Source organism: Mus musculus, chromosome 16 (assembly GCF_000001635.26).
Source record: "Mus musculus strain C57BL/6J chromosome 16, GRCm38.p6 C57BL/6J".
Lineage (NCBI taxonomy): Eukaryota > Metazoa > Chordata > Mammalia > Rodentia > Muridae > Mus > Mus musculus.
Genome location: NC_000082.6, coordinates 16,113,965 through 16,141,490, shown reverse-complemented (window position 1 = coordinate 16,141,490; position 27,526 = coordinate 16,113,965). Strand labels below are relative to the sequence as shown.

Genomic DNA, 27,526 nt, shown 5'->3' with positions numbered 1-27,526 from the left:
TCCCTAATTTCTTTCTCAGCCCATTTATCCTTTGAGTAGAAGAAGGCTACTGATTTGTTGGAGTTAATTTTATATCCAGCCATTTTGCTGAAGATGTTTATCATCTGTAGAAGTTGTCTGGTAGATTTTATTTTAGTTGCTTATGTATACTGTCATATTATCTGCAAATAGTGATACCTTAACTACTTCTTTGCCAATTTGTATCCCCTTGATTTCCTTTTGTTATCTTATTGCTCTAGCTAGAACTTCGAGTACTATATTGAATAGATACAGGGAGAGTGGTCAGCCTTGTCTTGTCACTGATTTTAGTGGGATTGCTTCAAGTACATCTCCATTTAATTTGATATTGGCTGTTAGTTTCCTGTATATTGCTTTTATTATGTTTAGATATGGGCCTTGAATTCCTGATCTGTCTAATACATTTAACGTGTTGTATTTTGTCAAATGCCTTTTCGGCATCTAATAAGATGATTGGTTTTACTATCTGGTTGCTATCTATATCCATGTCAAGTTTCCGAGTCATTCAAAGACTATGCTTTTACTACAACCATTTCTGGGTTCTAAATTGCTAATTGTATTTATTATAACAAAGTTGGTTTTCTTTTTCTTTAAAAATCACTTCTGCAGAGGAAAAGGAATTGGCATATAGAACACCCATCCTTTCGAGAAGAGAGGTCACAGCAGTTGAGACGGGGAAATTTCAAGACAGTGGAAGCAGCTGACTCTCTCTCTAAAGCATGGCTCAAGTGTGGAGAAGGATTTCAGGACACCTCTGAGATCCTGGTAAGAAAGCTATTGTCATGAATGGAGAAGATCCTGAGTATCTAGCCTATTGTAGCCAGTTTCTTTGGAATTCTCTTATTTTTCAAAGCACTACTTTTCTTTGTCATGCTTTGAATTCCTTTAATAATTTTATCAAGTTAGTGTTTCCTTCCTTTGTCTCTGTAGAATCTATGCATACTAAGGATGCTGTTAGGTATGAAATTATTGAGCATACTATTTTATATAACGAATAGTATTATGAAATATGTGTATACTCAGACTCTCTTGTCAGTCCAGTTAATTTTTGTATATGTTGTAAATTATAAAGGAGTGGTTTTATAAACTAAAAATAGTGTGGTTGAAGGTAGTGATAAGTGGTAGTCATATATATGAGAAGGCATTGACATTGACTATTATATAAAATGTTTCAGCAGTTCAGCTTAGAGTCTTGAAAAATATGAAAACAAATTTGTGTGTCTCTAAGGACTACATGTTTTGGGAAATACTCACTTGGTGAATATTAAAAAAATGCAGAGGACTATATCAAGGAGAGTATAATTTAATACTGAATATTTTACAAAATATTATTAGTGATATTTAGCCTTTCCACATGAGTCATATAAGTTAAATTATTTTTATTATTATTTTGCCTGCAGTCATTAGCAAGTGAAAAGACAGGTATTACTGAAAAGCACCTGGAATTATCTCCAAAACCAAAGACAGGTAACAATGTTTTGTTTTAACTCTTTCTTTCTTTCTTTCTTTCTTTCTTTCTTTCTTTCTTTAACCTCTCATTTTGGAGATCAAAACTTTGGAGTCCTTAGACTTGTATGCACCTCACTAAATTCCCAAAATCTAAAATGTTGATTTATTGACAGTGACCTTAAGGCTATTTTTCAGTGATTTTTTTTTTTTAAATCTTTTAAAAATGTCACAGTTTGGATAGTTTGCATATTCAGGGTTAAAATCAATGAAGGTAAAAGGTATTTCTGATTCATCTCAATCACAATCTACCCAGTTCTTCCTGGTCCTGTTGGTGACTACTTACATTTTGGGTACCCTTACTGGGTTTACTTTTTTAAAATAATTTTTAATTTATTCTTTCATATATTATATCCCGACCATAGTTTCCTTTCTTCTCTTCTTCCTGTTTCTCCCCCTAATCCCAATGCATTCCTCCTCTATTTTCCTTCAGAAAAAGGTCAGGCTTCCCAGGGATATCAACCAAACATGGCATTTTAAGTTACAATAATACTAGCTACCTTCCCTCCCTGGGAGAGGCCACCTAGTAGGAAGAAAAGGGTCCCAAAAGCAGGCAACAGAGTCAAGAGTCAACCCCTGCTTACACTGTTAGGAGTCTCATAAGAAGACAAGCTACACACCATAGCATATATGCAGAAAGTCTAGGTCAGACCCATACAGGCTCCACGACTGTCAGTTCAGGCTCTATGTGCCACTGTGAACCCGGGGTTAGTTGATTCTGTGGAATTTCTTATGGTATCCTTGACCTCTCTGGCTCCTATAATCTTTCCTTCTCCTCATCTTCAGGATTCACTGAACTCTACCCAATGTTTGCCTATAGGTCTCTGCATCTGTTTCCATCAGTTGCTAGATGGAGCCTCTTTGATGACTGTTATATGAAGCTCTTGTCTCTGGGCTATCTGGCCTCTGGTTCCTGGTTCCCTCTTGTGGCTTGGGTCTCAAGCTAGACCAGTCATTGCTTGTTCAATCCCACAATTTCTGTGCCATCATTACATCTTACTGGGTTTATTTTAGTCATAGAATCTAATTCAGCAGTTCTCAACATGAAAGTCGTGACTCCTTTTGGGTGAATGACCCCTCCACAGGGTCACCTAACACCACTGGAAAAGACAGATATTTACTTTATAACTCATAACTAGCAAAATCACAGTTATAAAGTAGCAACAAAAATAAATTTATATTTAGGGGTTACCACAATATGAGGAACTGTAGGGTCATAGCATTAGGAAGTTTGAGAATTACTGATCTAGTGGGGTAGCTCAGGTTTAGAACATCAGGGAGATAATGAATCAATAAATAAACAAATGCTTTGGTTTGAATTCTAGTGTCACAAAAAATTTTTCATATGGAAAATAAACATGATTTATACTATAGGAACCACTGCTACAAACTGGTGAATTAGTTATGGATGCTTTCTAACTACAAATACAAGGAAACTATGCACAAAAATTAGGGATTGATGTTATCTTCACAACAATACATCCAGAGAATCCAGCTATTTTGAGTGCTGTAATATTAATATGGGGTTGGTTCTCCTGGGTGAAAGGTGGCAGCTTGGTATCTTAGATTAAATTCTTGAGGCTACTGTTGGTGCTGAGGGTTTTTAGCCAATGAACTTTGGCTTCTATGGGAAGATAGACCTTTACAGAACCTTGGCTAGAACCTGTCACATAGGGTTATCTCCACTAAAGATGGTATGATGAAGTTAGGTGCCACAGGCCCTCTGGTCCCCTGTGCCTGTGTAGAAAAGAGTCTCTAGAGTAGATGGGCAAAAATTAGGATGTATTGACAAGCAGTCAAACACGCTAGAATGGTGTTGGATCTGAATGTAATGTTCCAGTTGAGCATCAGACTTTTATAATACAGAATAAATTGCAGAACAAGGCACATTGAATTTTTCCAGGTGCAAAAGGAGTGACTTCAAAAGGAACCAGATAAATGTTTACATTAGAGATTAGCACTTTCTGCCAGGCAAGAGTTTTACACTAATTGTTAATAGCCCCAGGGTAGTTAACTCTTGACACGCCTCAAGAATAATGTAGTGTCACTGACCCCAAAATTCTCTAGGCCTCGTTAATTCTTATCTATATCTGAAGACTGTCCATTTTCAGTATAGTATACTAATTTGCTCTTGGCATGGAATGTAGTCTGTAAGAAGAATTTCTATCTTAGTGAGAATTTTAGTCTCTATCTGTAAACAGCTGAGTAAAATGGCAAGTGCTTAATTGTTTACTGAATGGGTAAAACTCCTTGCTGCTATCTGGAGTCTAAGAACACTGGGAAAAGGCTTTAGCTATGTTAGAATACAATCTTAAAAGGCATTTACTATAAGGTAAAGCTATATAGAGTGCACATGGATCCATACACTAGACTAAAGTGGATTTGGAAAATTAATTTTATGGGTTAGGGAAATAGCCAAAGATCCGGGAGTAAGTTTCCTTGAAACTCTTTCCTCATGAGAAAGCTTTCAGACTTTCATCTGTCAAGCTGACTCCACCGGAGTCCCTGGCAGTTAGGGAATTAAAAAAATATATTTATTTTATGTATATGAGTGATCTACCTGCATGTACATCTGCATGCCAGAAGAGGGCATCAGATTACATTATAGATGGTGTGAGCTACCACATGGTGGCTATGAATTGAACTCAGGACCTCTGGAAGAACAGCCAGTGTTCTTAAACATTGAGGCATCTTTCCAGCCCAAAGCTAGGGATTTTTATACACATATAACTCTACTAGTAAACTTAGTGTGAATTGTAATGGAGAAGAGTGGGTATATGCAGCAGGTACCACTGACTTTGTTGCTCTCATCTGCCTGGGGTAGATTAGAAGAGTGAAATATTGTAATTTCAGAGATCTGTTTTCACTGGTCTTGGGAAATTAAGCTAAATGATCACATCTCAGATTCTACATTTGGGAAATGGGTATATGATTGAGGGTTTTCTTGGTGATTGTATTAGGTGAGACAGGAAGATAAGAATTTTTGATGCCAACACTTGCTGTTGTGTCTGATGACATAAAGAGCTGTATGTGGGCTGTATACTGGAGTAACTTTCTGTGGTCCAGAGACTAAACATTCTAAGACATGTTATTTCATTTTCCTTTACAGTTTATTTTCTTCCCCCCTCTTTTGAGACAGGGTCTCATGTAATTCAAGCTGTTGTTGAATGTGTACCTGAGGCTGACCTTGAACTTCTGATCCTCATGCCTCCATCTGTTGAGTGCTAGGATAGTAGACATGCATCACTATGCTCCAATAGAAGATTCTGAGCATTTAAACTCAGGGTTTCCTGCTTTCTAGACAGACTGTCTAAACATTGAGTTACTTCCATACCCAGTGATCTTTTTCTATGTGAATGAAAAATAAAATACCCAAAATATTTCTTTAAAATTTATAAAACTCTGTCTTGTAGAATAAACAGGCAGAAATCATTTTGCAATACCTTTTGATATTAGTTCAGAATTATATATTTCTACTAGTGCCAATGCTCTTATATTTACACCAGTTTATGTTTAATTTTTAAGATATAACATATAGAAAAAAGGTATGTATCTTTAAATAAATATGGTTTGTGTATATTTTTTTTTCTATTTTTTATTAGGTATTTAGCTCATTTACATTTCCAATGCTATACCAAAAGTCCCCCATAACCCCCCCCCCCACTCCCCTACCCAACCACTCCCCCTTTTTGGCCCTGGCGTTCCCCTGTACTGGGGCATATAAAGTTTGCAAGTCCAATGGGCCTCTCTTTGCAGTGATGGCCGACTAGGCCATCTTTTGATACATATGCAGCTAGAGACAAGAGCTCCGGGGTACTGCTTAGTTCATATTGTTGTTCCACCTATAGGGTTACAGTTCCCTTTAGTTCCTTGGGTGCTTTCTCTAGTTCCTCCATTGGGGGCCCCGTGGTCCATTCAATAGCTGACTGTGAGCATCCACTTCTGTGTTTGCTAGGCCCTGGCATAGTCTCACAAGAGACAGCTATATCTGGGTCCTTTCAGCAAAATCTTGCTAGTGTATACAATGGTGTCAGCGTTTAGAAGCTGATCATGAGATGGATCTCTGGATATGGCAATCACTAGATGGTCCATCCTTTCGTCACACTTCCAGATTTTGTCTCTGTAACTCCTTCCATGGGTGTTTTGTTCCCATTTCTAAGAAGGGGCAAAGTGTCCACACTTTGGTCTTCGTTCTCTTGAGTTTAATGTTTTTAGCAAATTATATCTTATATCTTGGGTATCCTAAGTTTCTGGGCTAATATCCACTTATCAGTGAGTACATATTGTGAGAGTTCCTTTGTGATTGGGTTACCTCACTCAGGATGATGCCCTCCAGGTCCATCCATTTGCCTAGGAATTTCATAAATTCATTCTTTTTAATAGCTGAGTAGTACTCCATTGTGTAAATGTACCACGTTTTCTGTATCCATTCCTCTGTTGAGGGGCATCTGGGTTCTTTCCAGCTTCTGGCTATTATAAATAAGGCTGCTATGAACATAGTGGAGCATGTGTCCTTCTTATCGGTTGGGGCATCTTCTGGATATATGCCCAGAAGAGGTATTGCTGGATCTTCCGGTAGTATTATGTCCAATTTTCTGAGGAACCGCCAGACTGATTTCCAGAGTGGTTGTACAAGCTTGCAATCCTACCAACAATGGAGGAGTGTTCCTCTTTCTCCACATCCTCGCAAGCATCTGCTGTCACCTGAATTTTTGATCTTAGCCATTCTGACTGGTGTGAGGTGGAATCTCAGGGTTGTTTTGATTTGCATTTCCCTGATGATTAAAGATGTTGAACATTTTTTCAGGTGCTTCTCTGCCATTCGGTATTCCTCTGGTGAGAAATCTTTGTTCAGTTCTGAGCCCCATTTTCTAATGGGGTTATTTGATTTTATGGAGTCTACCTTCTTGAGTTCTTTATATATATTGGATATTAGTCCCCTGTCCGATTTGGGATAGGTAAAGATCCTTTCCCAATCTGTTGGTGGTCTTTTTGTCTTATTGACAGTGTCTTTTGCCTTGCAGAAGCTTTGCAATTTTATGAGGTCCCATTTATCGATTCTCGATCTTACAGCACAAGCCATTGCTGTTCTATTCAGGAATTTTTCCCCTGTACCCATATCTTCAAGGCTTTTCCCTACTTTCTCCTCTATAAGTTTCAGTGTCTCTGGTTTTATGTGGAGATCCTTAATCCACTTAGATTTGACCTTAGTACAAGGAGATAGAACTGGATCAATTCGAAATCTTCTACATGATAAAAGCCAATTGTGCCAGCACCATTTGTTGAAAATGCTGTCTTTTTTCCACTTGATGGTTTTAGCTCCCTTGTCAAAGATCAAGTGACCATAGGTGTGTGGGTTCATCTCTGGGTCTTCAATTCTGTTCCATTGGTCTACTTGTCTGTCATTATACCAGTACCATGCAGTTTTTATCACAATTGCTCCGTAGTACATCTTTAGGTCGGGCATGGTGATTCCACCAGAGGTTCTTTTATCCTTGAGAAGAGTTTTTGCTATCCTAGGTTTTTTGTTATTCCAGATGGATCTGCCGATTGCCCTTTCTAATTCGTTGAAGAATTGAGTTGGAATTTTGATGGGGATTGCATTGAATCTGTAAATTGCTTTTGGCAAGATAGCCATTTTTACTATATTGATCCTGCCAATCCATGAGCATGGGAGATCTTTCCATCTTCTGAGATCTTCTTTAATTTCTTTCTTCAGAGACTTGAAGTTCTTGTCATAGAGATCTTTCACTTCCTTAGTTAGAGTCACGCCTAGGTATTTTATATTATTTGTGGCTATTTAGAAGGGTGTTCTTTCCCTAATTTCTTTCTCAGCCTATTTGTCCTTTGTGTAGAGAAAGGCCATTGACTTGTTTGAGTTAATTTTATATCCAGCTACTTCACTGAAGCTGTTTACCAGGCTTAGGAGTTCTCTGGTGGAATTTTTCGGGTCACTTATATATACTATCATATCATCTGCAAAAGGTGATAATTTGACTTCTTCCTTTCCAATTTGTATCCCCTTGATCTCCTTTTGTTGTCGAATTGCTCTGGCTAGGACTTCAAGTACAATGTTGAATAGGTAGGGAGAGAGTGGACAGCCTTGTCTGGTCCCTGATTTTAGTGGGATTGCTTCATGTTTCTCTCCATTTACTTTGATGCTGGCTACTGGTTTGCTGTAGATTGCTTTTATCATGGTTAGGTATGGGCCTTGAATTCCTGATCTTTCCAAGACTTTTATCATGAATGGGTGTTGGATTTTGTCAAATGCTTTCTCAGCATCTAACTAGATGATCATGTGGTTTTTGTCTTTGAGTTTGTTTATATACTGGATTACGTTGATGGATTTCCGTTTATTGAACCATCCCTGCATCCCTGGGATGAAACCTACTTGGTCAGGATGGATGATTGTTTTGATGTGTTCTTGGATTCGGTAAGCAAGAACTTTATTGAGGATTTTTGCATCAATATTCATAAGGGATATTGGTCTGAAGTTCTCTATCTTTGTGGGGTCTTTTTGTGGTTTAGGTATCAGAGTAATTGTGGCTTCATAGAATGAGTTGGGTAGAGTACCTTCTGTTTCTAGTTTGTGGAATAGTTTGTGAAGAACTGGGATTAGATCTTCTTTGAAGGTCTGATAGAACTCTGCACTAAACCCATCTGGTCCTGGGCTTTTTTTGGTTGGGAGATTATTAATGACTGTTTCTATTTCTTTGGGGGATATCGGGCTGTTTAGATCATTAACCTGATCTTGATTCAACTTTGGTACCTGGTATCTGTCTAGAAACTTCTCCATTTCATCCAGGTTCTCCAGTTTTGTTGAGTATAGCCTTTTGTAGAAGGATCTGATGGTGTTTTGGATTTCTTCGGGATCTGTTGTTATGTCTCCCTTTTCATTTCTGATTTTGTTAATTAGAATGCTTTCCCTGTGCCCTCTAGTGAGTCTGGCTAATGGTTTGTCTGTCTTGTTGATTTTCTCAAAGAACCAGCTCCTCAATTGGTTGATTCTCTGAATAGTTCTTCTTGTTTCCACTTGGTTGATTTTGCCCCTGAGTTTGATTATTTTCTGCCGTCTACTCCTCTTGGGTGAATTTGCTTCCTTTTCTTCTAGAGCTTTTAGGTGTGTTGTCAAGTTGCTAATATATGCTCTCTCTAGTTTCTTTTTGGAGGCACTCAGAGCTATGAGTTTTCCTCTTAGAAATGCTTTCATTGTGTCCCATGAGTTTGGGTATGAAGTGGCTTCATTTTCATTGAACTCTAAGAAGTCCTTAATTTCTTTCTTTATTCCTTCCTTGACCAAGGTATCATTGAGAAGAGTGTTGTTTAGTTTCCACGTGAATGTTGGTTTTCTGTTATTTATTTTGTTATTGAAGATCAGCCTTAGTGCATGGTGATCTGATAGGATACATGGGACAATTTCCATATTTTTGAATCTGTTGAGGCCTGTTTTGTGACCTATTATGTGGTCAATTTTGGAGAAGGTACCATGAGGTGCTGAGAAGAAGGTATATCCTTTTGTTTTAGGATAAAATGTTCTGTAGATATCTGTCAGATCCATTTGTTTCATCACTTCTGTTAGTTTCAGTGTGTCCCTGGTTAGTTTCTGTTTCCATGATCTGTCCTTTGGTGAAAGTGGTGTGTTGAAGTCTCCCACTATTATTGTGTGAGGTGCAATGTGTGCTTTGAGCTTTACTAAAGTTTCTTTAATGAATGTGGCTGCCCTTGTATTTGGAGCATAGATATTCAGAATTGAGAGTTCCTCTTGGAGGATTTTACCTTTAATGAGAATGAAGTGCCCCTCCTTGTCTTTTTTGATGACTTTGGGTTGGAAGACAATCTTATCAGATAGTAGGATGGCTACTCCAGCTTTTTTCTTCATACCATTTGCTTGGAAAATTGTTTTCCAGCCTTTCATTCTGAGGTAGTGTCTATCTTTTTCTCTGAGATGAGTTTCCTGTAAGCAGCAAAATGTTGGGTCTTGTTTGTGTAGCCAGTTTGTTAGTCTATGTCTTTTTATTGGGGAGTTGAGACCATTGATGTTAAGAGATATTAAGGAAAAGTAATTGTTGCTTCCTGTTATTTTTGTTGTTAAAGTTGGCATTCTGTTCTTGTGGCTGTCTTCTTTTAGGTTTGTTGAGGGATTACCTTCTTGTTTTTTCTAGGGCGTGGTTCCCGTTCTTCTATTGGTTTTTTTCTGTTATTATCCTTTGAAGGGCTGGATTCGTGGAAAGACAATGTGTGAATTTGTTTTTGTCGTGGAATACTTTGGTTTCTCCATCTATGGTAATTGAGAGTTTGGCTGGGTAATTGAGAGTAGCCTGGGCTGGCATTTATGTTCTCTTAGTGTCTGTATAACATCTCTCCAGGCTCTTCTGGCTTTCATAGTCTCTGGTGAAAAATCTGGTCTAATTCTGATAGGCTTGCCTTTATATGTTACTTGACCTTTTTCCCTTACTGCATTTAGTATTCTATCTTTATTTAGTGCATTTGTTGTTCTGATTATTATGTGTCGGGAGGAATTTCTTTTCTGGTCCAGTCTATTTGGAGTTCTGTAGGCTTCTTGTATGTTCATAGGCATCTCTTTCTTTAGATTTGGGAAGTTTTCTTCAATAATTTTGTTGAAGATGTTTGCTGGTCCTTTGAGTTGAAAATCTTCATTCTCATCCACTCCTATTATCCGTAGGTTTGGTCTTCTTATTGTGTCCTGGATTTCCTGGATATTTTGAGTTAGGATCTTTTTGCATTTTCCATTTTCTTTGATTGTTGTGCCGATGTTCTCTATGGAATCTTCTGCACCTGAGATTCTCTCTTCTATCTCTTGTATTCTGTTGCTGATGCTCAAATCTATGGTTTCAGATTTCTTTCCTAGGGTTTCTATCTCCAGTGTTGCCTCACTTTGAGTTTTCTTTATTGTGTCTACTTCCCTTTTTAGGTCTAGTATGGTTTTGTTCATTTCCATCACATGTTTGTATGTTTTTTCCTCTTTTTCTGTAAGGACTTCTACCTGTTTGATTGTGTTTTCCTGTTTTTCTTTAAGGACTTGTAACTCTTTAGCAGTGTTCTGTATTTCTTTAAGTGAGTTATTAAAGTCCTTCTTGATGTCCTCTACCATCATCATGAGATATGCTTTTAAATCTGGGTCTAAGTTTTCGGGTGTGTTGGGGTGCCCTGGACTGGGCAAAGTGGGAGTGCTGGGTTCTGATGATGGTGAGTGGTCTTGGTTCCTACCTTTACCTTTCGCCATCTGGTAATCTCTGGAGTTAGTAGTTATAGTTGACTCTGTTTAGAGATTGTTCTTCTGGTGATTCTGTTACCGTCTATCAGCAGACCTGGGAGACAGATTCTCTCCTCTGAATTTCAGTGCTCAGAGCACTCTCTGCTGGCAAGCTCTCTTACAGGGAAGGTGCGCAGATATCTTGTGTTTGGACCTCCTCCTGGCCGAAGAAGGAGGCCCAAAACAGGACCTTTCTCAGAAGCTGTGTTGCTTTGGCAGGTCCCAGAAGCTGTCAGCTTCTGTGGTGCAGACTCTCACTTGTGCAGACTAAATTCCTAAGTTCTGCGGAGTCCCGGAACCAAGATGGCGACCGCTGCTGCTGAGGCTGAGGCTGCCTCCCGAGCCAGGCGGACACCTGTCCTCTGGTCCGGTGGCCGGCTGTCTGCGGCCCGCAAAGGGTGCTGCCTCAGCGGCTCTGTGCTTCCGCCTGTTCCAGAAGCTGTCCGGTTCTCTGGCGCACCCTCTCACCTGTTCAGACTAATTTCCTCGTGTATATTTTTTGTAGTTGTAGTATATTCAGCTTTGGGAGAAAATTAAATATTAAATAAGTTGCTACTTGTACTTAACTACAAAACATTCTTTTGAGATGATTTCCTTAGGCTAGAACATACTTGACTCAAAATTTTGTTATATTGTTATTAGATGATATACAATATATTCTAAAAGGCTCAAAGTTTGTACCAATGTACTTTATATATAACACGGTGATAGTTAAACCAAGATGAAGATATAAAAGGCTTATGTATAGAGGTCAGTGAGAAAGGTATGTAAAGCACTTCCTAGAATTGGTAGCTTTTAAAATTAGTTAACAGTAGCCTATTAGTAAGAATTACAAGATAAAATTTTGCTCTAAGGCCAGACCAGCCAGGAGTGCATAGGCTGCAGAAGTGGCAGAGCAACTGAGACAGGGTCCTTCCTGCCTCCATATGCACCTAGGAAGTGGGGTTGTTCCTGCCAGGGGAGAGCTTGCATCCAGGGAGTACTCTGACCCCAGGACTCAGGTGAGAACAATATTTTCTCTCCTGTGACTATCTAAGGAGGGACCAGCCAGGAGCGCATAGGCCACAGAAGCTGCAGAGCAGCTGGGACAGGGTCCTTCCTGCCTCCATCTGCATCCAGGAGGTGAAGCTGTTCCCCAGCCCTCTGTGCACTGGTCTTGCCAAGAGAGAGCTGCCTCCCAAGAGTACCAACACAGGCTTACAGACTCACAGGAGGAACAAGCTCCAGCCTGAGACAGCAAGAACATCTAACACCAGAGATTACCAGATGGGGAAAGGCAAACACAACAATCTTACCAAAAGAAACAAAGACTACTTGGCATCATCAGAACCCAGTACTCCCACCACAGCAAGTCTTGGATACACCAACACACCGGAAAAGCAAGATTCAGATTGAAAATCATATCTCATGATGCTGATAGAGGATATTAAGAAGGACATAAATAACTCCCTTAAAGAAATGCAGGAGAACACAGGCAAAGAGGTAGAAGCCCTTAAAGAGGAAATACAAAAATACCTTAAAGAATTACAGGAAAATACAACCAAACAGGTGAAGGAATTGAACAAAACCATCCAGGATCTAAAAATGGAAGTAGAAACAATAAAAAAATAACAAAGGGAGACAACTCTGAAGATAGAAAACCTAGGAAAGAAGTCAGGAGCCATAGATGCAAGCATTACCAACAGAATACAAGAGATAAGAGAGAATCTCAGGTGCAGAAGATTCCATAGAAAACATGGACACAACAGTCAAAGAAAATGCAAAATGCAAAAAGATCCAAACTCAATACAACCAGGAAATCTAGGACACAATGAGAAGACCAAACCTAAGGATAATAGGTATAGAAGAGAATGAAGATTTCCAGCTTAAGAGGCCAGTAAATATTTTCAACGAAATTATAGAAGAAAACTTCCCTAACCTAAAGAAAGCAATGCCGATTAACATACAAGAAGCCTACATAACTCCAAATAGCCTGGACCAGAAAAGAAATTCCTCCTGTCGCATAATAATCAAACCACCAAATATATAAAACAAAGAAAGAATATTAAAAGCAGTAAGGGAAAAAGGTCAAGTAACATATAAAGGCAGACCTATCAGAATTACACAAGACATCTCAATAGAGAATGTGAAAGCCAGAAGATCCGAGGCAGATGTCATACAGACCCTAAGAGAACAAAATGCCAGCCCAGACTACTATACCCAGCAAAACTCAATTACCATAGGTGGAGAAACCAAAATATTCCATGACAAAACCAAATTTACATAATATCTTTCTGCAAATTCAGCCCTTCAAAAGGTAATAAAGGGAAAACTCCAGCACAAGGAGGGAAAAACCATTCTAGAAAAAGCAAGAAAATAATCTTTCAACAAACCTAGAAGAAGATAGCAACATTAACAGAATTCCATCTCTAACAACAAAAATAACAGGAAGCAACAATTACTTTTCCTTAATATCTCTCAATATCAATGGACTCAATTTCTCATTAAAAAGACATAAACTTTGCTCAGCTCTGAGCCCCATTTTTTAATGGGGTTATTTGATTTTCTGGAGTCCACCTTCTTGAGTTCTTTATATATATATTGGATATTAGTCCCCTATCCGATTTGGGATAGGTAAAGATCCTTTCCCAATCTGTTGGTGGCCTTTTTGTCTTAATGACGGTGTCTTTTGCTTTGCAGAAGCTTTGCAATTTTATGAGGTCCCATTTATCGATTCTCGATCTTACAGCACAAGCCATTGCTGTTCTATTCAGGAATTTTTCCCCTGTACCCATATCTTCAAGGCTTTTCCCTACTTTCTCCTCTATAAGTTTCAGTGTCTCTGGTTTTATGTGGAGTTCCTTAATCCACTTAGATTTGACCTTAGTACAAGGAGATAGAAATGGATCAATTCGCATTTTTCTACATGATAACAGCCAATTGTGCCAGCACCATTTGTTGAAAATGCTGTCTTTTTTCCACTGGATGGTTTTAGCTCCCTTGTCAAAGATCAAGTGACCATAGGTGTGTGGGTTCATCTCTGGGTCTTCAATTCTGTTCCATTGGTCTACTTGTCTGTCACTATACCAATACCATGCAGTTTTTATCACAATTGCTCTGTAGTACAGCTTTAGGTCCAGCATGGTGATTCCACCAGAGGCTCTTTTATCCTTGAGAAAAGAATTTGCTCTCCTAGGTTTTTTCTTATTCCAGATGAATCTGCTGATTGCCCTTTCTAATTCGTTGAAGAATTGAGTTGGAATTTTGATGGGAATTGCATTGAATCTGTAGATTGCTTTTGGCAAGATAGCCATTTTTACAATGTTGATCCTGCCAATCCATGAGCATGGGAGATCTTTCCATCTTCTGAGATCTTCTTTAATTTCTTTCTTCAGAGACTTGAAGTTCTTATCATACAGATCTCAGAGTTGAGCAAAGAATTCTCACCTGAGGAATACCAAATGGCTGAGAAGCACCTGAAAAAATGTTCAACATCCTTAATCATCAGGGAAATGCAAATCAAAACAACCCTGAGATTCCACTTCACTCCAGTCAGAATGCCTAAGATCAAAAATTCAGGTGACAGCAGATGCTGGCGAGGATGTGGAGAAAGAGGAGCACTCCTCCATTGTTGGTGGGATTGCAAGCTTGTACAACCACTCTGGAAATCAGTCTGGTGGTTCCTCAGAAAATTGGACATAGTACTACCGGAGGATTCCGAAATACCTCTCCTGGGCATATATCCAGAAGATGTCCCAACCGGTAAGAAGGACACATGCTCCACTATGTTCATAGCAGCCTTATTTATAATAGCCAGAAGCTGGAAAGAACCCAGATGCCCCTCAACAGAGGAATGGATACAGAGAATGTGGTACATTTACACAATGGAGTACTACTCAGCTATTAAAAAGAATGAATTTATGAAATTCCTAGGTAAATGGATGGACCTGGAGGGCATCATCCTGAGTGAGGTAACCCAATCACAAAGGAACTCGCACAATATGTACTCATTGATAAGTGGATATTAGCCCAGAAACTTAGGATACCCAAGATATAAGATACAATTTGCTAAACGCATGAAATTCAAGAAGAACGAAGACCAAAGTGTGGACACTTTGCCCCTTCTTAGAAATGGGAACAAAACACCCATGGAAGGAGTTACAGAGACAAAATCTGGAAGTGTGACGAAAGGATGGACCATCTAGTGATTGCCATATGCAGGGATCCATCCCATAATCAGCTTCCAAACGCTGACACCATTGCATACACTAGCAAGATTTTGCTGAAAGGACCCAGATATAGCTGTCTCTTGTGAGACTATGCTAGGGCTTAGCAAACACAGAAGTGGATGATCACAGTCAGCTATTGGATGGATCACACAGCTCCCAATGGAGGAGCTAGAGAAATTACCCAAGGAGCTAAAGGGATCTGCAACCTTATAGGTAGAACAACATTATGAACTAACCAGTACACCGGAGCTCTTGACTCTAGCTGCATATGTATCAAAAGATGGCCTAGTCGGCCATCACTGCAAAGAGAGGCCCATTGGACTTGCAAACTTTATATGCCCCAGTACAGGGGAACCCCAGGGCCAAATAGGGGGAGTGGGTCGGTAGGGGATTGGGGGGGGGGTGGGTATGGGGGACTTTTGGGATAGCATTGAAAATGTAAATGAGGAAAATACCTAATAAAAAAAATAAATTAAAAAAAAAAGACATAAGCTAATGGACTGGTTATATAAACAGAACACAACATTTTGCTGCATATAGGAAACCCACCTCAGTCCAAAGACAGACACTACCTCAGAATAAACGGCTAGAATTTTCAAGCAATTGGTCTCAAGAAACAAGCTGGAGTAGCCATTCCAATATAGAATAAAATCGACTTTTAGTGTAAAGTTATCAAAAAAGATAAGGACGGACACTTCATATTCATTAAAGGTAAAATCTACCAAGATGAACTCTCAATTCTGAATATCTATGTTCCAATTCAAGGACACTCACATTCATAAAAGAAACTTTACTAAAGCTCAAAGCACACATTGCACCCCATACGATAATCGTGAGAGACTTCAACACCCCACTCTCAGCAATGGACAGATCATGGTAACAGAAACTAAACAGAGACACAGTGAAACTAACAGAAGTTAGGAAACAAATGGATTTAACAGATATCTATAGAACATTGTATCCTAAAACAAAAGGATATACCTTCTTCTCAGCACCTCATGGTACCTTCTACAAAATTGACCATATAAATCTGTCCCAAAACAGGCCTCAACAGATACAAGAAGATTGAAATAATCTGATGCATCTTATCTGATCACCACGGACTAAGCCTAATCTTCAATAACAACATAAATAATAGAAAGCCCACATACACGTGGAAGCTGAACAACACTCTACTCAATGATAACTTGGTCAAGGAATAAATAAAGAAAGACATTAAAGACTTTTTAGAATTTATTGAAAATGAAGGTACAACATAACCAAACTTATGGGACACAATGAAGGCAGTGCTAAGAGGAAAACTCATAGCTCTGAGTGCCTCCCAAAAGAAACTAGAGAGAGCACACACTAGCAGCTTAACAGCACACCTGAAAGCTCTAAAACAAAAAGAAGCAAATTCACCCAAGAGGATTAGACAGCACAGAATAATCAAAATCAGGGCTGAAATCAACCAAATGGAAACAAAAAGAACTATACAAAGAATCAACCAAAGCAGGAGCTGGTTTCTTTGAGAAAATCAACAAAATAGATAAACCTTACCCAGACTAACTAGAGGGCACAGAGACAGTATCTTAATTAACAATATCAGAAATGAAAAGGGAGACATAACAACAGAAACTGAGGAAATCCAAAATACCATCAGATCTGTACTGGCTAGTTTTGTGTCAACTTGACACAGCTGGAGTTATCACAGAGAAAGGAGCTTCAGTTGAGGAAGTGCCTCCATGAGATCCAGCTGTAAGGCATTTCCTCAATTAGTGATCAAGGGGGAAAGGCCCCTTGTGGGTGGGACTATCTCTGGGCTGGTAGTCTTGGGTTCTATAAGGGAGCAGGCTGAACAAGCCAGGAGAAGCAAGCCAGTAAAAAACATCCCTCCATGGCTTCTGCATCAGCTCCTGCTTTCTGACCTGCTTGAGTTCCAGTCCTGACTTCTTTTGGTGATGAACAGCAGTATGGAAGTGTAAGCAGAATAAACCCTTTCCTCCCTAACTTGCTTCTTGGTCATGATGTTTGTGCAGGAATAGAAACCCTGACTAAGACAAATTGATACCAGCAGAGTGAGGTATTCCTGTGACAACCTGGCCATGTTTTGGGGAGGACTGTGGAAGGACTTTGGAACTTTGGGATAGAAGACCCATTCGGTGTTAAGACCTCTGTCAGATGTTGTGTAGGAGCTTGGAAGATAATGTTGAAAACAGTGCAAAAGATGGAGGCCTGGCTTGTGAAATTTCAGAGGGAAAAATTAAAGACTCTTTTCAGGGCCATTGTTACTTTGGTTGTGAAGATTCTGTGTTTCTGGTTAGCTGGGGCTGAAGAATCAGCTGTGATTAACAAGATACCAGAACTACTAAAGCATAAACTTTGCATTACTGGGACTGTTGATGCTGGTTAGCTGGAGCTAAGAAATTAGCGGTGCTTAAGAAGAGACCAGCATCATTGAGGTGACATCTTCTGGGAAGTGTTTTCTGAAAGCATAGAGGCTGTGTTCCAGAGATAGCCAAGTTTGTACCTTGTATTGTGGCTGGACTTGGTAATATGTAAGAATCACCCAGGTGGTACTGGTTTTGAAGGCATGAAGGGGTCACGCAGAGCAGCTGCGGCCCACACTGTGAGAGGCCATGGAAGGCCATTGGTGAAGGTGCAGCCTCAGTTGCAATTGATGGCCCATGACTGAAGGGGTCATGCAGTGTTTTGGAAATGCCAGTACAATGAGATGACCATCAAGAGCAGCAGCAAAAAAAAAAAAAGAAAAAAAAAAGAGCAGCAGCAGTGGAGTACAGGCATCTGGAGCCTAGAGGACGACATGTGTGTTACAAAGGGCATGGCTGGAGAAGTGACCAAGCCCTTGGAGGAGCCCAGAAGATCATGAGTTGGATCCCAGACATTGAACGGTTGGAGATTGAGTTTTGCTTTTGATTGTGACTGTGCCCTGATATTTTCCCTCTTGAAGAAAAAAACTATTTAGTGGAGCCCACAGTTAAGAGACTTTTAATTGTAAAAAGACTTTGGATTTTAAAAGAAATGGATATTTTAAAGAGATTGAAAATTTAAGAATATATAAAGACTGTGGGATGTGTAAAGTTATTTAGATCTTGGGGATGAATAAGAATGTAAGGTTGAGGCTTACTAGTGATGTGTTTGTGTGTCAAGCTGACAAGGGGTCAATTGTACTGGCTAATTTTGTGTCAAATTGATACAGCTGGAGTTATCACAGAGAAAGGAGCTTCAGTTGAGGAAATGCCCCCATGAGATCCAACTATAAGGCATTTCCTCAATTATTGATCAAGGGGGAAAGACCCCTTGTGGGTGGGACCATCTCTGGGCTGGTAGTCTTGGGTTCTATAAGAGAGCAGCCTGAGCAAGCCAGGAGAAGCAAGCCAGTAAGAAACATCCCTCCATGGCTTCTGCATCAGCTCCTGCTTTCTGACCTGCTTGAGTTCCAGTACTGACTTCCTTTGGTGATGAACAGCAGTATTGAAGTGTAAGCAGAATAAACCCTTTCCTCCCCAACTTGCTTCTTGGTCATGATGTTTGTGCAGGAATAGAAACTCTGACTAAGACAAGATTCTACTACAGAAGGCTATGCTCAACACAACTGGAATAACTAGATGAAATAGACAAGTATCTAGACAGAGCAGATACTGAGGTTAGATCAGGATCAGGTAAATATTCTAAACAGTCCCATATCCCTTAAGGAAATAGAAACAGTCATTAATAGTCTCCCAGCCAAAAACAACAACAACAACAACAACAACCACAAAAATCCAGGACCAGATAGGTTTAGTACAGAGTTCTATCAGACCTTCAAAGAAGACCTAATACCAATACTCCTCAAACTATTCCACAAAATAGAAACAGAAGGTACTCTACCCAATTCGTTCTATGAAGCCTATTATTCTGATACCTAAACCACACAAACACCCAACAAAGAAAGAGAACAACTGACCAATTTCCCGTATGAATATTGATGCAAAAGTACTCAATAAAATTAAGCAAATCCAATCCAAGAACACATCAAAATGATTATCCATCATGATCAAGTAGACTTTATCCAAGGGATGCAGGGATGGTTCAATGTACGGAAATCCATCAATGTAATCCACTACATAAACAAACTCAAAGAAAAAACCCATATGGTCATCTCATTAGATGCTGAGAAAGCATTTGACAAAAGCCAACACCCTTTTATGATAAAAGTCTTGAAAAAATCAGCAAATCAAGGCCCACACATAAACATACAAAAAGTAATATACAGCAAACCAGTAGCCAATATCAAACTAAATGGAGAGAAACTTCAAGCAATCCCAGTAAAATCAGGGACTAGAGAAGGTTCCTCTCTCTCTCCCTACCTATTCACTATAGTACTTGAAGTCCTAGGCAAAGCAATTAGACAACAAAAGGAGATCAGAGGGATACAAATTGGAAAGGAAGAAGTCAAAATATCACTGTTTGTGGATGATATGATAGTATACTTACGTGACTTCTAAAATTCCACCAGAGAATTTCTAAGCCTGATAAACAACTTCAGTGAAATATGTGGATATAAAATTTACTCAAATCAGTGGCCTTTCTCTAGACAAAGGATAAACAGGCAGAGAAAGAAATTAGGGAAATAACACCCTTCAAAATATTCACAAATAATATAAAATACCTTGGTGTGATTCTAACTAAGGAAGTGAAAGATCTGTATGATAAGAACTTCAAGTCTTTGAAGAAGTCTCAGAAGATGGAAAGATCTCCCATGCTCATGGATTGGCAGAATTAATATAGTAAAATGGCTACCTTGCCAAAAGCAATCTACAGAATCAATGCAATCCCCATCAAAATTCCAGCTCAATTTTTCACAGAATTAGAAAGTGCAATTTGCGAATTCATCTGGAATAACAGAAAACCTAGGATAGCAAACACTTTTCTCAACAATAAAAGAACTTCTGGTGGAATCACTATCCCTTACCTCAAGCTTTACTACAGAGCAATTGTGATAAAAAAAACTTCATGGTACTGGTACAATAATTGATAGGTAGATCAATGAGATAGAATTGAAGATCCTGAAATGAACCCACATACCCATAGTCACTTTATCTTTGACGTGGAGCTAAAACCATCCAATGGAAAAGAGACAGCTTTTTTAACAAATGGTGCTGGCTCAACTAGTGCTTAGAAAGTAGAAGAATGTAAATTGACCCATTCTTATCTCCTAGTACAAAGGTCAAGTCCAAGTGGGTCAAGGATCTTCACATTAAACCAGATATATTAAAACTTATAGTGGAGAAAGTGGGGAAGAGTTTCAAACATATTGGCACAGGGGAAAAATTCCTGAATAGAACAGCAATGGCTTGTGCTGTAAGATCAAGAATTGACAGATGGGACCTCATATAATTGCAAAGGAGACTGTCAATAAGACAAAAAGGCAACCAACAGATTGGGAAAAGATCTTTACCAATCCTAAGTCCAATAGAGGGATAATATCCAATATAAACAAAGAACACAAGAAGTTAGACTCCAAAGAACCAAATAACACTATTAAGAATGGGTATAGAGCTAAACAATGAATTCTCAACTGAGGAATACTGAACGGCTGAGAAGAATCTAAAAAAATGTTCAACATCCTTATTCATCAGGAAAATGCAAATCAAAACAACTCTGAGATTCTACCTCACACCAGTCATAATGGCTAAGATTAAAGACTCAGGTGACAGGAGATGCTGGCCAGGATGTGGAGAAAGAGTAACGCTCCTCCACTGCTGGTGGGATTGCAAGCTGATATAACCACTCTGGAAATCAGTTTGGTGGTTCCTCAGAAAACTGAACATAGTACTACCTGAGGACCCAGCAATACCACTTACTCGAATATACCCAGAAGATGCTCTAACTTGTGATAAGGCCATATTCTCTAATGTGTTCATAGCAGCCTTATTTATAATAGAAGCTGGAAAGAACCTAGATGTTCCTCAACAGAGGAATGGATACAGAAAATGTGGTACATTTACACAATGGAGTACCACACAACTATCAAAAACAATGAATTTATGAAATTCTTAGGCAAATGGATGGATCTGGAGGATATATATTATCCTGAGTGAGGTAACCCAATCACAAAAGAAAACACGTGAAATGTACTGACTGATAAGTGGATATTAGCCCAGGAGCTCAGAATACCCAAGATATAATTTACAAACCATATCAAACTCAAGAAGGAAGACCAAAGTGTGGATACTCGAGCCCTCTTAGAAGGGGGAGCACACTACCCATGGAAAGATTTACAGAGACACAGTGTGGAGCAGAGACTGCAGGAATGACCATCCAGACACTTCCCCATTGGGGATCCATCCCATATACAATCACCAAACCCAGACACTATTGAGGATGCCAACAAGTGCTTGCTGACAGGAGCTTGATATAGGTGTCTCTTGAGAGGCTCTGCCACTGCCTGACAAATACAGAAGTGGATGCTCACAGCCATCCATTGGACTGAGCATAGGGTCCCCAATGAGGGAGCCAGAGAAAGTACCCAAAAAGCTGAAGGGGTTTGTAGCCCCATAGGAGAAACAACAATATGAACTAACCAGTACCCCCGGAGCTTCCAAGGGGTAAACCAACAATCAAAAAATACACATGGTTGAGACTTTTGGCTCCAGCTGCATGTGTAGCAGAGCATGGCCTAGTTGGCCATCAATGGGAGGAGAAGCCCTTGGTTCTGTTAAGGCTATAGTCCCAGTATAGGGGAATGCCAGGGCCAGGAAGCAGAGTGGGTGGGTTGGTGAGCAGGGGGAGGTGGGAGGCGATAGTGGTTTTCGGAGTGGAAACCAGGAAAGGGGATAACATTTGAAAAGTCAATAAAGAAAATATCTAATAATTTTTTTTAAACTCTAAAAAACAAGATAAAAATTTCAAAAACAATAACAAAAATCCTCCAAAATGAAAATCAATCAATCAAACAAACAATAAACCTCAACCATATTTATTTAGTAGGCTGAAGAACTAATATTTTTATGAGAGCTGGAAAATATAAGAAACACATTTTTGTAAGTAATTCTTAGGGTCTGAGTCTATGTTCATGGTTGGGTTGTTTTGTTTTTGTTTTTTTTTTTTAAACTTTCTGTGTTGTGTTTTATAATTTTTTTGAACTCCAGCTTTTGTCCTTGGCTTAAATTCAGAGAATCCTTGTGGACTGTTCATGGAACACTAAGTAGGAAGATCTAACACTACATAGTTTTTATTGTCTTTAGTGTTTTTGTGCTTGTGGCTTTGTCTAAATAATATGCATTAAAATCCTGGCCTTTAATCTCAGCCCTGCACTTGAGGCAGTTCTCTGAATTTGAGGCCAGTCTGGTCTACGGGGTGAGTTCCAGGACAGCCAAAGCTACACAGAGAAATCCTGTCTTTAAAAAAAAAAAAAAAAAAAGAAAAGAAAACACAAAACAAAAGGAAAATAGCATAAAATCTCATTCTGATCAATAACAATTACCAGCTGATCTTGTCTTTTCTTTTTCTGCAACAGAAACTACAAGTAAGAATGCTAGTGAGCTTCCAAATATAATATGGAGTTCCAGTGAAAGTGATTTCTCCGATGAAGATAAGACACTTCCTGCATTACAGAGAGATGGTAGGCATGGCCCTAGAGCCGACAGGCTTGGTGACAGGACTATCTCATGTCCCGAAGACGAAGACATTGAAGGTAAATTGCTGGTTTTGTAGGAAGTTCAGTTTCTGTTAAATATTGGGTTTGGTAGTTTTTTGTTTGTTTGTTTGTTTTTTGTTTTTTGTTTTTTTGTTTTGGTTTTTCGAGACAGGGTTTCTCTGTATAGCCCTGGTTGTCCTGGAACTCACTTTGTAGACCTGGCTGGCCTTGAATTCAGAAATCCTCCTGCCTCTGTCTCCCAAGTGCTGGGATTAAAGGCGTGTACCACCACCACCTGGCTTGGTAGTAGTTTTATGTATTTATTATGAATTTGTTTATTATGAATTATGAGTTCATATATATATCTAGCCCTTTAGAAACATATTTCTCATGACAACTTTAAGAAATAGATATTACAGTGACTTCTTATTTTGTTTTTTAAAAAATATTTTATTCGCTCTTTGGGAATTTCATATCATGCCCCCCAATTCCACTCATCTCTCTGTCCCCTCTTACTCGCCTTTTACCCTTTTGAACTCCCACACCAAAAGAAAAGTCATCTCATTGCTGAAGCTGTAGTGTGTCACAGTGTGTCTCACAGTATACTCTTTTGTCTACACTTCTTTGCTTACAATGTTCATTGCAATGGCTCGTTGATTTCGTTGGAGGCCTCTGGCTTCTGCTACACTATCTGGAACTTCACTGGGACTCCTCTCGGATATCTTGTTGTTGCCCGGTGTTGTGGAGATCCTGTAGTTTTGGATCTGTAGGACCAGCCCCTTCACACAGTCTAGCATTTCATTGATGGGGTAGGTGTTGGGGTAGGCAACTCAAAGAACTGAATCTGGGCCTGAGAGGTATATGAGCTGGCCAGCCCACCAGCTCTCCTGCATTTACACCACTAGGGTGAGCCCTCTAGCCCTACTCTGGCTAGCTCATCCAAATGCCTAACCCAGGAAGGGGTAGGTAGGGTCAGCTTTCCTGATCTCATGCCTTCATTACTAGGTCCCTCATAACCCCTGAAACTAGGGCCAGCTCTACTTTGCTGCCCACATGAGGTATAGGGCCCACTCTCCCAAGTGTTGCAGCTGTTGAGGGACAGGACCAGTTCTCTCACTCTCATGACTCCAGGGCCAGATCATTTGCAACCCCACCACCAGGGTCAGCTCTTCTGTGCTACCTTGGTGAGGGGCAGGGTCTGCTCTCTTGCTCTTATGACCCCAGGGCCACAGGTAGTGAGGGGCAGGAGAGACTCTCTTTCTCTTCCTCTCTCTTCCTCTCTCTTCCTCCCTCCCTCCCTCCCTCCCTCCCTCTCTCTCTCTCTCTCTCTCTCTCTCTCTCTCTCTCTCTCTCTCATTCATGCCATTGCACTGGAGATGAGTGGCAGGGCCAGCTCTCCCAGACACACCCTCTGGGCTGGCTTCACTTTCCTGAGTACTGCAGCTGGCTAGGTGTGGGGTCAGCTCTCCCACTCTCATGCCTGCAAGATCAGCTCTCAAGATGCTCAGGTGAGCCAGCTTGGCCTGCTTATGGCATCCCAGCCTGTCTTAGTCAGGGTTTCTATTCCTGCACAAACATCATGACCAAGAAGCAAGTTGGGGAGGAAAGGGTTTATTTAGCTTACACTTCCACATTGCTGTTTATCACCAAAGGAAGTCAGGACTGGAACTCAAACAGGTGAGGAAGCAGAAGCTGGTGCGGAGGCCAAGGAGGGATGTTTCTTACTGGCTTGCTTCCCCTGGCTTGCTCAGCTTACTTCTTATAGAACCAAGACTACCAGCCCAGGCATGGCACCATCTGCAAGGGGCCCTTTCCCCTTAATCACTAATTGAGAAAATGCCTTACAGCTGGATCTCATAGAGGCACTTCCCCAAGTGAAGCTCCTTTCTCTGTGATAATTCCAGCCTGTGTCAAGGTGACATGCAAAACCAGCCAGTACACAACCCATGCTTGGTTCTATATTGAGATCTTGTTCCATAAAACAAAATCTAGGGGCTGGGGAAATGCCTGCATCAGTAAAGTGTGGCTGCACAATGTGAGGACTTGATCTCGATCTCTAGCAGCCATTTTTTTTTTTTTTAAATGGACACACTGAAGTGGAAGAGAAGGGAAAATCCCTCGTGCTTTCAAACCAGCTAGTTAGTCAAGTCATCCTGCTTGGGAAGAGAACTCAAAATATAAGATTGAAAGTCACGTAGGATGATACCTGACTCTGATTTCTGACCTCTGCACACATGTACAAGCATGTATGTATATGTGCATCCTCACACACTAGCCAATAAATTAAAAATTAGATTATGTAAACTGTGATACTATGTAACATGTGTTGACTTTCTTATAAAGCTGATCCTCGGAGTCTGAAGTCATGCATACAGCTGTTGGAGTGTCTCGCCTTTCAGTTCTCCTTCACACTATTTCCTCCTTTAATTTTTTAAAAAATCTTTAATAGATAATCAGTACTGCTGATATCAAGATTTTATTTTGTTTAAGACATGGAGCTGGGAATTAAATATGTTATTTCCATTTTTATATATGCTCTTATTTCATGACCTAAGAAATAACCTCAATTTATTAAAAGAAGATTGGAACTATAAAAGGGCATATGATTGTTGCTGAGCCATCTCTTCAGCCCCATGTACTATATTTTAACTCTATTATTATTTTTTTTCTTTAAAATTTTAACTTCCAGTCAGGTACTAAATCTGGTACACTCATAATGAGTTATTACTTCCTTTCAGTGGGAGAAAATGATGCTCTTCCACTGAGTGAGATCCATTATCTTAGTTCTCTGAGTACTTGTACTTCGAACTGTAGGAAAGATGTATGTTATGTATCATACTTTACAGTTTAGTCTATCTGTGACAACCACTTTCAGTTATATAGACTTAGCAGATTAGATTTAGTATATTTAGTATATTTTAGTTAAAAATAAATATATGCTGGGCGGTGGTGGCACACGCCTTTAGTCTCAGCACTTGGGAGGCAGAGGCAGGTGGATTTCTGAGTTTGAGGCCAGCCTGGTCTACAAAGTGAGTTCCAGAACAGCCAGGGCTACACAGAGAAACCCTCTTTCGAAAAACCAATATATATATATATGTGCATAATTTAGCTTTCTTTCTTAAAATTTTCTAAAGTTATAATGAGATTATGTTTATGAAATAAAATGAAATTAAATTAGTGTGTTTCCATATTGATGAAAGATATTTCCTGAATAAAATTTTGGGTGATTTCTTTTAATTTAAAAAATTTATTTATTTTTATTTTTATTTTATGTATATGCATGTTTGTTCACCACACACATGCAGTACCTATGGAAGCCAAAAGAGGGCATTGGATTTTTTTGGAGTAGTAATTACAGACTTTTTTTTAGAACCATGTGGGTGCCAGGAATGGAACCTAGGTCCTCTGCAAGAGCAGTCAGTACTTCTAACTACTGAACCATCTCTCTACCCTGAAAATTATTTTTTAACAATGGACTATATAAATAAGTCATGGTTCATTGATAGCTTAGACTACTGAATTATGTAGAAGAATGAGGTAGCTTTCTGTATATTGGTAAGGAGAGATTTCTTCACGATCTTAATTTAGAAAACATCAAGATGTATAAGACAGGAGAAATGATATTTATCTTATTTTCTTGAGCACGCTGCAGAAACTACAAGGACTTGAAACCAGTTGAATAAATACTTGTTCACTTATGTTTGAGGTTGGGTAAGAGTTGGGAAGAACTGTGGCTAGAGAGAGAATTGGAGAACATTTTTTACTGTAGGTGTGTTTGTAGAAATCATCTCATGCTATGGGCACATCAGCCACTGAGAATATGTTTGTAAAATAAATGTGAAGGGGATATAGAATTAATAAGGGTAAAAATGTATTTTTTAGATGAATTACAGGTTATTGACTGGGAGGTTAACAGTGACAAAGAAGATCCTGGTGGGCCTAGTGAGTGTGAAGATGATAAGGGTACCCTGGACATCTCAGATTGTGATTCCTGTGCAAGTCTGACAAGTGATGACAGGCTATGTGAGCCTTCTGAGGTAAGAACAGATTGTTTAAAAATCTATTATTGTTCTTATAACATTGGTAATTGTAACTTAGGTGACAACACATGTTGACAAGAATGTAGAGGAAGAGAAACACTCTTCCATTGCTTGTGGGTACAATCACAAACTGGCACAACCACTCTGGAAATCAATCTGGAGGTTCCTCCGAAAATTGGAAATATATCTACCTGAAGACCCAGCTATACCACTCTTAGGCATAGTCCCAGAAGATGCCCCACCATGCTACAGGGGCAAGTGTTACACTATGTTCATAGCAGCCTTGTTTGTGATAGCCAGAAGCTGGAACCAACCCAGACGTCCCACAATAGAAGAATGGATATAGAAAATGTGGCTCATTTACACAATGCAATACTACTTAGGTATTAAGAACGAGGACATCATGAGTTTTGCAGGCATATGGATGAAACTAGGGGAGAGGGAGAGGAAAAGGGGAACATGATTAGGTATTGGGGGTGGGGGAACAGGAGAGAAACCCTGGGAACCATCAGAATGGACAGAAATATGCAACCTCTGGAGGGGCAGGTGGGGGACCCTCTAGAATGTACCAGAGACCTGGGAGGTGAGAGACTCTCAGGATTCAAAGGGAGGAACCTTTGATGAAATGCCAACAGTGGGGAGAGGGAACTCATATACTCCACCTCCAGTAGAAAGACAGGGCATCAAGTGGAGAGATGGAGTTGCCAACCCACACTCAAAAACTCTGACCCAGAATGTCCCTGTCTAAAAGAACTGCAGGGACAAAAATTGAGAAAAGCCTGAGGGAAAGGCAGTCCCGTGACTTGGGATCCATCTCAGGGGGTGAGGGGCTCCAAGGCCTGACAACATTTTTTTTTGC

The 27,526-nt window shown here is 39.7% G+C and overlaps 1 protein-coding gene across 7 annotated transcripts in view; it reads left to right on the top strand.

Annotated features, from left to right (window-relative positions):
• Positions 1–27,526, top strand: part of Spidr (scaffolding protein involved in DNA repair) — a 257,628-nt gene that overhangs the window by 5,361 nt on the left and 224,741 nt on the right. For 4 of the 7 annotated variants that reach the window (NM_001355731.1, NM_146068.4, XM_030249064.1 and 1 more), the window contains exons 2-5: positions 628–783; positions 1,419–1,485; positions 22,508–22,684; positions 26,510–26,664. Coding sequence is in view for 1 of the 7 variants with exons in the window: in NM_146068.4 (NP_666180.2) it covers positions 628–783; positions 1,419–1,485; positions 22,508–22,684; positions 26,510–26,664 (555 nt within the window). In the remaining 6 variants the exon portion in view is untranslated. The remainder of the gene's footprint in view (positions 1–627; positions 784–1,418; positions 1,486–22,507; positions 22,685–26,509; positions 26,665–27,526) is intronic. The other 3 variants (XM_030249063.1, XM_030249062.1, XM_017316947.2) reach the window with 1 other exon arrangement.